Source organism: Falco cherrug, chromosome 18, assembly GCF_023634085.1.
Source record: "Falco cherrug isolate bFalChe1 chromosome 18, bFalChe1.pri, whole genome shotgun sequence".
NCBI lineage: Eukaryota > Metazoa > Chordata > Aves > Falconiformes > Falconidae > Falco > Falco cherrug.
The window spans coordinates 5,948,827-5,959,343 of NC_073714.1; the positions used below are offsets into that span (position 1 = coordinate 5,948,827).

General features: G+C 64.2%; 2 protein-coding genes across 2 annotated transcripts; one reads left to right on the forward strand and one right to left on the reverse strand.

Annotated features, from left to right (window-relative positions):
• Nucleotides 1-1,173: 1,173 nt before the first annotated feature.
• On the reverse strand, nucleotides 1,174-5,518 carry TMEM127 (transmembrane protein 127). The gene is given in 4 exon segments (XM_055696105.1): nucleotides 1,174-2,396; nucleotides 2,398-2,561; nucleotides 3,338-3,502; nucleotides 5,011-5,518. Coding segments are annotated over 4 exon segments (963 nt in total). The 5' UTR covers nucleotides 5,501-5,518; the 3' UTR covers nucleotides 1,174-2,252.
• Nucleotides 5,519-6,232: 714 nt separating this feature from the next.
• Nucleotides 6,233-10,285, forward strand: CIAO1 (cytosolic iron-sulfur assembly component 1). Its single transcript, XM_055696391.1, has 8 exons — nucleotides 6,233-6,275; nucleotides 6,736-6,884; nucleotides 6,964-7,075; nucleotides 7,175-7,263; nucleotides 7,393-7,594; nucleotides 9,814-9,901; nucleotides 10,044-10,122; nucleotides 10,178-10,285. The coding sequence occupies exons 1-8, from the start codon at nucleotides 6,233-6,235 to the stop codon at nucleotides 10,283-10,285; spliced, it is 870 nt and encodes a 289-aa protein (XP_055552366.1).
• The last annotated feature ends 232 nt before the right edge of the window (nucleotides 10,286-10,517 follow it).

A 10,517-nucleotide genomic window follows, 5' to 3' on the forward strand; every position in this document is an offset into this window, starting at 1 on the left:
GGGGGCAGTGAGTGCAGGCATGGGGGTGCCCTGGGGGGGGTGGGTGCAGGCAGGGGGGTTATAGAGGGCGGGGGGTGCAGGCAGGGGGAGACCTGGAGGCAGTGGGTGCTCTGGGGGCAGTGAGTGCAGGCAAGGGGGGTCCTGGGGGCAGGGGGTGCAGGCGGGGGGGGGGGGTCCTGGGGGCAGGGGGTGCCCTGGGGGCAGTGAGTGCAGGCATGGGGGTGTCCTGGGGGTGGTGGGTGCAGGCAGGGGGGGTCCTGGGGGCGGGGGCAGGCAGGGATGTTTATCGGGGTGCACTGGGTGCAGGCAGGGGGGGGTTATGGAAGGCAGGGGGTGCAGGCAGGGGAGGCCGTGGGTGAAGGCGGGGGGGTTATAGAGAGGGTGGTGGGTGCAGGCAGGGGGGTTATTGGGGTGCAGGGGACATGGCAAGGGGGAGCCCCCCCCCTTTTCAGAACAAAGCACCAGCTCCTACACACGGCTCTTTGCACCCCCTTTATTTCCACTGGAGAAGGGCAGGGGGAGCCCCAAACCCATGCCCCCCCCTCCCCCCCCCCAGTTCCCTCGAGCCAGGCGGGCCAGCGGCAGGAGGGAGATGACGTCATTTGTCTGCAAATGACGCCAATTTGTCTCTTTTTCGGGTGGGTTTTTGTACAGAAATACAGTGTTTATGCACAGAATATTTACACTCGAGCCCCCTCCTCTCGCATATAAGTCACCGGCGGGGAAATCCAAGCTCCCTCCCAGCCGGATCACGGTGCCGGCCACACACGCGGGATGGAAGAGGAAGAGGAGCCACCCCAAAACCACAGAACTCCCCAAAATACCCTCCCCCCCCCCCCCCAACTGCCAAACCCCGGGAGGGTGTCGCAGGGCTGGTTTTGCCCCCCAACCACGTCCTGGGGGGGGGGGGCACGGGCAGTGCCCACCCTGCAGCCGACTTTTCCAGTTTGGTGCCAGATCCCGAGCAGATCCCGAGCCCCGGAGAGCGGCCGAAGCACTTGCATAGCGGGTGCGGGGGGGTGGGGAAAAAGGGATGAGCTGGGCAAGACAGCATGGAAATCTGGATAAAATGGTTGGGAACCTACGACGAGCAGTATCCGTGTCCTAAAATTCCTTCCCTAAAGGACTGCACCTGCCGCAGAGCCAGCCGTCCTGGCGCTGCGGCCCCACCTGTTTGGTTTTTTTTTTTTTCTGATTCGGTTTATTTTAAAAAGCTCAAAAAGCCGCGCTCTGTCCCTGCCAGTTCCCTCCTCCTGGCTCGGCTGCAGGTCCGGCTCTCCGGCACCGTCCAGGGAAGCGCTGTGCTCCTCCAGGTCCTCTTGGGGCTTGTGGAGGGAAAGGGGGGAATAAACTAAAAACGGGACAGAAAAACACCGAGATTAAAAGTGGGGGCAAGAAGCAGGGGAGTCAGTTCGGCGCGGAGCTCGGGGACTTGCATAAAAGCTACAGCAGACGCCGGTTTTCCAGCACTGGCTCAACCTGCTTCCCGGGAGCTGTCGCTGTCCCAAGGTCTGGTTCCATCTTGGTTAAAAATCCTGAGGATTCGCTCACCGAGATGCCAACAGGAGCTGGACGCCGCAGCAGGGGGGACAGAGCTCCCCCCCAAACCGCTGCCGGCGTCAGAAGGGCTCCCCCGAAACCTCGCCCGGGGTTTGACGGCGGTGACGGTCCCCAAACCCCCGTCCCGAGCCAGGAATAAAGTGCAAAATGCTCGTGTGGTCTGCGCCAGATGGAAAAACGGAACCGAGAGAGCAGCTGGGGGGGGTTGCTCTACCTTCCTGCCGCCGCTCCTCCCCCACCAGTGCGCTGCGGCAGGCGTTTCCCCTATATATATACATCAATATATACAAACGTGCGTGCATCACACCTTTCGCCAGATGTAGGGCACGCCTCGGCGGAGGAGGGACTGAGTTCACCGCACGCCGGGCTGGGAATCCGACGTGATTTCTCTCTCCTTCCCGGCACAGAGGGGCTGAGATCTCCAACAGGGGAGAGCGGATCCCACCGCCCCTCGTGCCGGGGAGAAGCCGCGTGGGAGCCGCCGCCATCGTTAATTCGGCCAAACAAGCCGGTGCAGGGTTAAAAATCACGCTGTGTAGTTAATAAAATAAGAGCTAGGAAGAAAACGCTGATCATCTGACCCGAAAAGTTCTTTCCTCTGAGCAGGAGAGATCAGGAAGAGTGAAGGAGGGTGCCGAGAAAGCCAAGTTGGGGAGCGGGAGGAAAACGATGACCGCGTCCCGGTGCCGGCATCAGGGGGTGTACGCCGGTGGCGGCTGGAATTGGTTGATCACTTCGTACTCGGCCGGATAAGGTTCGTTCTCCTCCATCTCGGACAGGAGCTCCAGGGCTTGCTCCTCTTCCTCGGTGGGGTAGTGACGCAGCAGGTTGGCGGCGGGTGGCAAGGATGGAGGCTCCGCCGGCGCCCGCCACCAGGTAGAAGCTGACGGCGAAGGTGACGTAGACTTGGGAACCGTGGTACTTCTTGTGCTGCTGCTGTTGGGCCAGGATCAGCTCCGAGGCCCAGTAGCAGAATCCAATGACGGTGGCGCACTGCAGGACTGAGAGAGAAACCGGGAGAGATGCTCAGCAGCCAGCACACGCGCACACACACAAAAAAAAAAAAAAAAAAAAAGGAAAAAAATCAATCAGCAAGTTCGTTTCACGGCTGAGCTGGCAAAGGGACACCGAGCCCAGCTTGCCAGTGGTTTAACAAGCAAAGCGTGAGAGCCTGTGGGGAAAGGGGGCAATGGACACCCCAAATCCAGCCCAGGAGAGGGAAAAAGGCGGTGGAGGATCACAGGCCGAGTACAAACCCAGCCAAGCGGGGCCACTGGCCACGCAAACCAGAGCTGAAAGGTTTGGAAAGGCGTTTTTTTTTTTGCAACCTAGAAGGAACAGCAAGGATAAATCGGCGTTTTGGGCAGGCTGACAGCTCAGCCTCTCCCTGAGCTGCTCAGGTCTGACATGGGTCATGCTGTCAGGGATAAGGGATATTAAAGCTCCTTGGACCTGACAAGCCAGGAAAGATGACCTTCTTCCCCGGAAAGGCACTACGGGATCACTTTGAAATATAAAACCCATCGTTATACACTTAATATTCATCCTAGACCTCTTCTCCACCCAGGATTTAATGATTTTTTTCAGCTACGTGAGGCTTCTGTTGCCCTTCAGACCCGAAATGCCACAGAGGAGCAGTTCTGCAAGCGGAACAGGCACCACAGCTCCGAACTAAAGGCTGAAATAAATCTTTCGGGGACTTTTTTTTTGTCCCCTCAAGGGTTGGAGATGGAAGAAAGAAACCCAGGGCTTTCCTCCCATGCTGGTGGGGATTTACCTGTGAGGATGTGAGCAAAAGCGTAGCGGCGAGTGATCTTTAACGCCGGGTGCTTGGGTCCAAAGACATCCAGGAGGAAAGCCGAGAGGCTGCAGATGATTCCCAGGAAGCAGAAGGCAGCGATGACCCGGAGCAGCAGAACCGTCTGCGGGTTCATGCAGTAGTCTGCGAGGAGAGGAAAAGAGGCAGGTGCTGAGCACCAGAAAACTCCTCTTTTTCCACCCGAATCACAGTACCCGCTGCTCCAATCCTGCCCAGCGTTCTCCTTTGAGATTTACAAACCCAGCTCTCGACAGAAACCGCAGCACAGCAGGGCGCTTTTAATTAGGCCCTAGAAAACGAACTTCCTCTCTACGGCAGCAGTTGGCCTAGTCACGTCTTTCACATTGTAATCTATTATCGCCACGGAAATTATAAAGCTAAAGAAACACCCCCGACAACCGAAGCAGCCGAGATAACAAAGCAGGGTGCACGGCTTCCTTAGTTAAAGCGGAGCCGGGGGCGTTACTAGGAAGTCTTTTAATTAACGAACAAGAGGATGGAACCCTGAATTTAAGCGTGTGCAGGCTCTGCCCCTGCATCACCGGGCCCACCGCTGGTACTGGGGGTATCCGGAGGTTCAAAGACACCCCCCATGGCTTCCACAACTCCCTCTAGGGAGGCATGGGGTTAGGGAGGAGGGGAAGGGGCCGCAATGGCCTCCCGCGCCACGAGAAATGTAATAAATAAAGCCGGGTGTTTTAATGCCACATAAAAAAGGGCTAATGAACGTGCCAGCACGCTGCGTGGCTGGAAATGAGTCGTTGGCGTGTATCTCCAGCTCCAGCCATGCCAGGGGGGTGACTAACACCGCAAAAAAGCTGGGGGGGGCGGCGGGCTTTCCTCGTGCCACCGTGCTCATCACGGTGACAACAACCAGAAGCGCCGGCTCCCTGCACCAGGCGGTCACGCGCTGCGTTCTGCCACCAGGACAGTGCATTTGAAAGCTCTGTCGGCATCAACTTCTTGTTTTAGGTCACGAAAAAAACCCCACAACACAACGCAGCGACACACAAATCCCGTGGCAAGGCCTCGGTCACCTGCTAGCTCAAAAAAAACAGTGGGGAGCTGTGGGTTTGTGCCAGTTTCCTTTCAAGGGGGTTTAATGGCACTAGAAGGGCACAGGCAGGGGGTGAGGCCCGTCTGGCTGCCGGTAACGCTGAACACACATTTGGTGCTGAGGCTGGGGGTGAGCTGGCACGGCGGGGCAGCGGGCCCTGCTGGGGGGAAAGCTCCCCCGCTTCGTGCTGTGGGAAGGTGGAAGGCTCTGCTGGTGGCCCCGCTGGTGGCCCTGGGGCCCCCGCTGGCTCTGCGGATGGCCCCAATGGCCCCAGCAGTGGCCCCAATGGCCCTGCTAGCCCTGTCGGTGGCCCTGCTGGTGGCCCCACTGCCTCTGCTGGTGGCCCTACCGCCTCTGCCGGGGACCTTACTGGCCCTGTCGGTGGCCCCGACAGCTCTGCTAGTGGTCCCGATGGCAGCCCTAGTGGCCCCGCCGGCAGCCCCGCTGAGAGGGGCGGGGGGCGGCCGCGGCCCAGCCCTGCGGCCTGCAGCGCCCGGGCAGGCCCGAAGCCCCCCGAGGCCCCCCCGGCAGCGGGTGGGACCGGAGCGGGGGGTGCCGCCCGGCCCGGCCTCACCTCGGAGCAGCTCGGGGTCGACGTAGCCCAGGACATCGGCGACGCCCAGCTCCTGGCGGGCGCAGGTGCCGCCGTGCATGCGCAGCCAGGCGGGCTCGGCCAGCGCCGTGCAGAGCGCCGTGATGGAGAGCGCCCCGGGCAGCGCCGAGGCCAGGCTGCGCTCCGGCTGCTTCGGCAGCCCGCCGCCCGCCGCCCCGCGCCGCCGCCGCCCGCCGGGCAGCCCCGGCCCCCCCGGGGTGTACATGGCGGCACCCCGCCGCGCTGCGGGCCCAGCGACCGCGGCTCCGCCTGGGCGCCCCTCCACCACCGCCCCGCTTCCGGTGGGCGGCGCTTCCGCTTCCGGCGCGCTGACGTCACGGGCCCGCGGCGCCATGAAGGAGGCGCTGGAGCTGCTGTGGCGGGGAGCGGCGCATCCCGACTCGCGCTGCTGGTTCCTGGCCTGGAGCCCCGGCGGGGGGCTGCTGGCCTCCTGCGGCGGGGACCGCGTCATCCGCCTCTGGGGCAGGGAAGGTGGGCGGCCGGGGAACAAAGGAGGGGCGGCAGTGTGAGGGGGCGGGGCTACAGGCAGGGGGAGGGGCTGGAGGAACGTGGTGGGGAGGGGCTACAGGGGCCAGAAAGGAGGGGCTGGGGGCGGGGCTAGAGGGGCAAGAATGGAGGGGCGGGGGGAATAAAGCAGGGGCAGAAAAACCGGGGGGGTGGGGGCAGTGTGAGGGGGCGGGGTTACAGGCAGGGGGAGGGGCTGGAGGAACGTGATGGGGAGGGAGGAGGGGCTACAGGGCCCAGAAAGGAGGGGCTAGGGGCGGGGCTAGTGGGAGGGGGTGGGGAGGGGGCCGGGGCTAGTGGGGGCAACAAGGGGGCCGGGGGCGGGGCTATTGGAGCAAAAATGGAGGGGTGGGGGGAATAAAGGAGGGGCAGAAAAAACAGTGGGGTGGGGCAGTGTGAGGGGGCGGGGCTACAGGCGGGGGGGTGGGGCTAGAGGAAAGTGATGGGGAGGGGGGAGGGGCTACAGGGGCCAGAAAGGAGGGGGCTGGGGGCGAGGCTAGAGGGGCAGTAAGGGGGCCGGGGGAGGGGCTAGAGGGGCAGTAAGGGAGGGGCTGGGGGGGGAATAAAGGAGGGGCAGGGGCAGAAGAACCGGGGAGGGTGGGGGTAGTGTGAGGGGGCGGGGCTACAGGCACGGGTGGGGAGGAGGCGGGGCTAGACAAAAGGGGAGACTAGAAGGGCAATGAGGGGGGAGGGGCTGGGGGCGGGGCTAGAGGAAGGGGGTGGTGATGTGGGCGGGGCCAGACAGAAAGTGGGACTAGAGGGGCAATGAGGGGGAGGGGCTGGGGGCGGGGCTAGAGGAAGGGGGTGGTGATGGGGGCGGGGGTAGAGGGGCAATAAGGGATCCTGGGAGGGGGAGGGGCAAGAAGGGAAGGGCTGGGGGGGGGAATAAAGGAGGGACTAGGCAAAAGAAACGGCGGGTGGGGGCAGTGTGAGGAGGGGACTACAGGCAGGGGGAGGGGCTAGAGGAAGGGGGTGGTGATGTGGGCGGGGCTAGAGGGGCAATAAGGGGGCGTGTGGGAGGGAGAAGGGCTACGGGGGCAAGAAAGCAGGGGCTGCAGAGGAGGGGGAGGGGCTACAGGGGCAAGAAGGAAGGGGGTGGGGCCAGAGGAGAGGGTCAGTGAGGGGTGGGTGGGTCTCTGGGCGGGGCCTGTCCCAGCTGGGCACCATCCTGCCCTCCCCCAGGGTCGGGCTGGGCCTGCCGGGCGGTGCTGAGCGATGGGCACCAGCGCACGGTGCGCAGGGTGGCCTGGTCCCCCTGCGGCTCCTACCTGGCCTCCGCCAGCTTCGATGCCACCACCTGCATCTGGAAGAAGCAAGAGGACGGCTTTGAGGTGAGACCCTCCCCCACCCCCAGCAGCGCCCCCCCCCCCCCCCCCCCTTCCCCCCCAGCCCACTCCTCTCCCTCCCCAGTGTGTCACCACGCTGGAGGGGCACGAGAACGAGGTGAAGTCGGTGGCCTGGGCTCCCTCCGGCACCCTGCTCGCCACCTGCAGCCGTGACAAGAGCGTCTGGGTCTGGGAAGGTGAGGAGAGAGCGGGGGGCTGGGAGGGGGGTTGGGGGACACACACGCAACAGGGGGCCCCGAGCTCCCCACTCCTCACCCCGAGCGTTCTCCCTGCAGTGGATGAGGAGGAGGAGTACGAGTGCGTCAGCGTCCTCAACTCCCACACGCAGGACGTCAAGCACGTGGTGTGGCACCCCAACCAGGAGGTACGAGCCGCTTTCACGGAAAGACCCCCAAAATCCCCCCTCCCCCCCCACCCCGTGCTGGGATCAGGGCTGAAGCGTGAGCAGCGCCCTGGGGCCCCCTTCCAGCTCCATCCCTCTGCCCTCCCTCAGCTCCTGGCCTCGGCCAGCTACGACGACACGGTGAAACTGTACCACGAGGAGGAGGACGACTGGGTGTGCTGCGCCACGCTGGAGGGCCACGAGTCGACGGTGTGGAGCGTGGCCTTCGACCGCAGCGGCGAGCGCTTGGCTTCCTGCAGCGACGATAAGACGGTGCGCATCTGGCGCCAGTACAAGCCGGGCAACGAGGAAGGTGAGGCTGCTGGCCCTGCGCGGGGGGCTCGGGGCTGCCCGGGACCTGCTGAGAAGGGGGGCTGTCAAAAGAGAGGGGGGGGCTGTCAAAAGAGAGGGGGGGGCTGTCAAAAGAGAGGGGGGGGCTGTCAAAAGAGAGGGGGGGGGCTGTCAAAAGAGAGGGGGGGGCTGTCAAAAGAGAGGGGGGGGCTGTCAAAAGAGAGGGGGGGGCTGTCAAAAGAGAGAGGGGGGCTGTCAAAAGAGAGAGGGGGGCTGTCAAAAGAGAGAGGGGGGCTGTCAAAAGAGAGAGGGGGGCTGTCAAAAGAGAGGGGGGGCTGTCAAAAGAGAGGGGGGGCTGTCAAAAGAGAGGGGGGGCTGTCAAAAGAGGGGGGGGCTGTCAAAAGAGGGGGGGGCTGTCAAAAGAGGGGGGGGGCTGTCAAAAGAGAGGGGGGGCTGTCAAAAGAGAGGGGGGGCTGTCAAAAGAGGGGGGGGGGCGGTCAAAAGGGAGAGGGGGGCGGTCAAAAGGGAGAGGGGGGCGGTCAAAAGGGAGAGGGGGGCGGTCAAAAGGGAGAGGGGGGCGGTCAAAAGGGAGAGGGGGGCGGTCAAAAGGGAGAGGGGGGCGGTCAAAAGGGAGGGGGGGGCGGTCAAAAGGGAGGGGGGGGGCGGTCAAAAGGGAGGGGGGGGCGGTCAAAAGGGGGGGGGGGCGGTCAAAAGGGAGGGGGGGGGCGGTCAAAAGGGAGGGGGGGGGCGGTCAAAAGGGAGAGGGGGGCTGTCAAAAGGGAGGGGGGGGCTGTCAAAGGGAGGGGGGGGGCGGTCAAAAGAGGGGGGGGCGGTCAAAAGAGAGAGGGGGGCGGTCAAAAGAGAGAGGGGGGCTGTCAAAAGAGAGAGGGGGGCTGTCAAGAGAGAGGGGGGGCTGTCAAGAGAGAGGGGGGGCTGTCAAAAGAGAGGGGGGGCTGTCAAAAGAGAGGGGGGGGGCTGTCAAAAGAGAGGGGGGGGCTGTCAAAAGAGAGGGGGGGGCGGTCAAAAGAGAGAGGGGGGCGGTCAAAAGAGAGAGGGGGGCGGTCAAAAGAGAGGGGGGGCTGTCAAAAGAGAGAGGGGGGCTGTCAAAAGAGAGAGGGGGGCTGTCAAAAGAGAGAGGGGGGCTGTCAAAAGAGAGGGGGGGGCTGTCAAAAGAGAGGGGGGGGCTGTCAAAAGGGAGAGGGGGGCTGTCAAAAGGGAGGGGGGGGCTGTCAAAAGGGAGGGGGGGGGCGGTCAAAAGAGAGAGGGGGGCGGTCAAAAGAGAGGGGGGGGGCTGTCAAAAGAGAGAGGGGGGCTGTCAAAAGAGAGGGGGGGGCTGTCAAAAGAGAGGGGGGGGCTGTCAAAAGAGAGGGGGGGGCTGTCAAAAGAGAGGGGGGGGCTGTCAAAAGAGGGGGGGGGCTGTCAAAGAGAGGGGGGGGGGCGGTCAAAAGAGAGAGGGGGGCGGTCAAAAGAGAGAGGGGGGCGGGTCAAAAAGAGAGAGGGGGGCTGTCAAAAGAGGGGGGGGCTGTCAAAAGAGAGAGGGGGGCTGTCAAAAGAGAGGGGGGCTGTCAAAAGAGAGGGGGGGGCTGTCAAAAGAGAGGGGGGGCTGTCAAAAGAGAGAGGGGGGCGGTCAAAAGGGAGAGGGGGGCGGTCAAAAGGGAGGGGGGGGCTGTCAAAAGGGAGGGGGGGGCGGTCAAAAGAGGGGGGGGGCGGTCAAAAGAGAGAGGGGGGCGGTCAAAAGAGAGGGGGGGCTGTCAAAAGAGGGGGGGGGCTGTCAAAAGAGGGGGGGCTGTCAAAAGAGAGGGGGGGGCTGTCAAAAGAGAGGGGGGGCTGTCAAAAGAGAGGGGGGGCTGTCAAAAGAGAGGGGGGGCTGTCAAAAGAGGGGGGGGGCTGTCAAAAGAGAGGGGGGGCTGTCAAAAGAGAGGGGGGGGCTGTCAAAAGAGAGGGGGGGGGGCTGTCAAAAGAGGGGGGGGGCTGTCAAAAGAGAGGGGGGGGCTGTCAAAAGAGAGGGGGGGGCTGTCAAAAGGGGGGGGCAAAAGAGGGGGGGGCAAAAGAGGGGGGGGGCAAAAGAGGGGGGGGGCCATGCGGTGGGGGAGGCAAAGAGAAGGGGGTGGGGGGGCACGGGGGGGGGGGGCAAAAGAAGGGGTGGGCAGGCATGGGGGGGGGGGGAAGAGGGGGCGGGTGGGCACGGGGGGGGGGCGGGAAGAGGGGGGCGGGCAGGGCAGTGTCAGCTCTCGCTGGCAGGGGTGGCCTGCAGCGGCACCGACCCCACCTGGAAATGCGTCTGCCACCTCTCCGGGTACCACCCCAGGACCATCTACGACGTGGCGTGGTGAGTGCCGGTGGCGTGGTGAGTGCCGGTGGCGAGCGCCACGAGGCCACGGTGGCACCAGAGCCGCCCCGGCTCCCTTTTCCTCCCGCTGGCGACGCGGGTGACTGTGCCTGGCGCTGCCCCCCCCCCCCCCTTTCTCCAGGTGCCACCTCACCGGGGCGCTGGCGACGGCCTGCGGCGACGACGCCATCCGGGTGTTCGAGGAGAGCGCGTGCTCCCAGGCGCGGCAGCCCACCTTCAGCCTGGCCCGCTCACGTGCCCCGCGCCCACTCACAGGACGTCAACTGCGTGGCCTGGAACCCCAAGGAGCCGGGCCTGCTGGCCTCCTGCAGCGACGACGGCGAGATCGCCTTCTGGAAGTACCAGCGGCCTGAAACTTGTTGAGAGCTTCCGGAACTTTCTATATTCCCCGTGGTTAGCACACGGAGAGCTGGGCAGGGAAAAAGGGGAATGATCCCGGCGCCTTCGCCACAACCCGTGGCAGGACCTTCCTCCTCCTCCCGCCCCACGCTCAATAAATCCCCGTGCTCCTGGCCAAGGCTCCGGCTTTTCCTTTCGGTGCCATCCCGACGGATGGGGTATGCGCTCCCCCGGGGGCCGGATGAGGACGGGACCA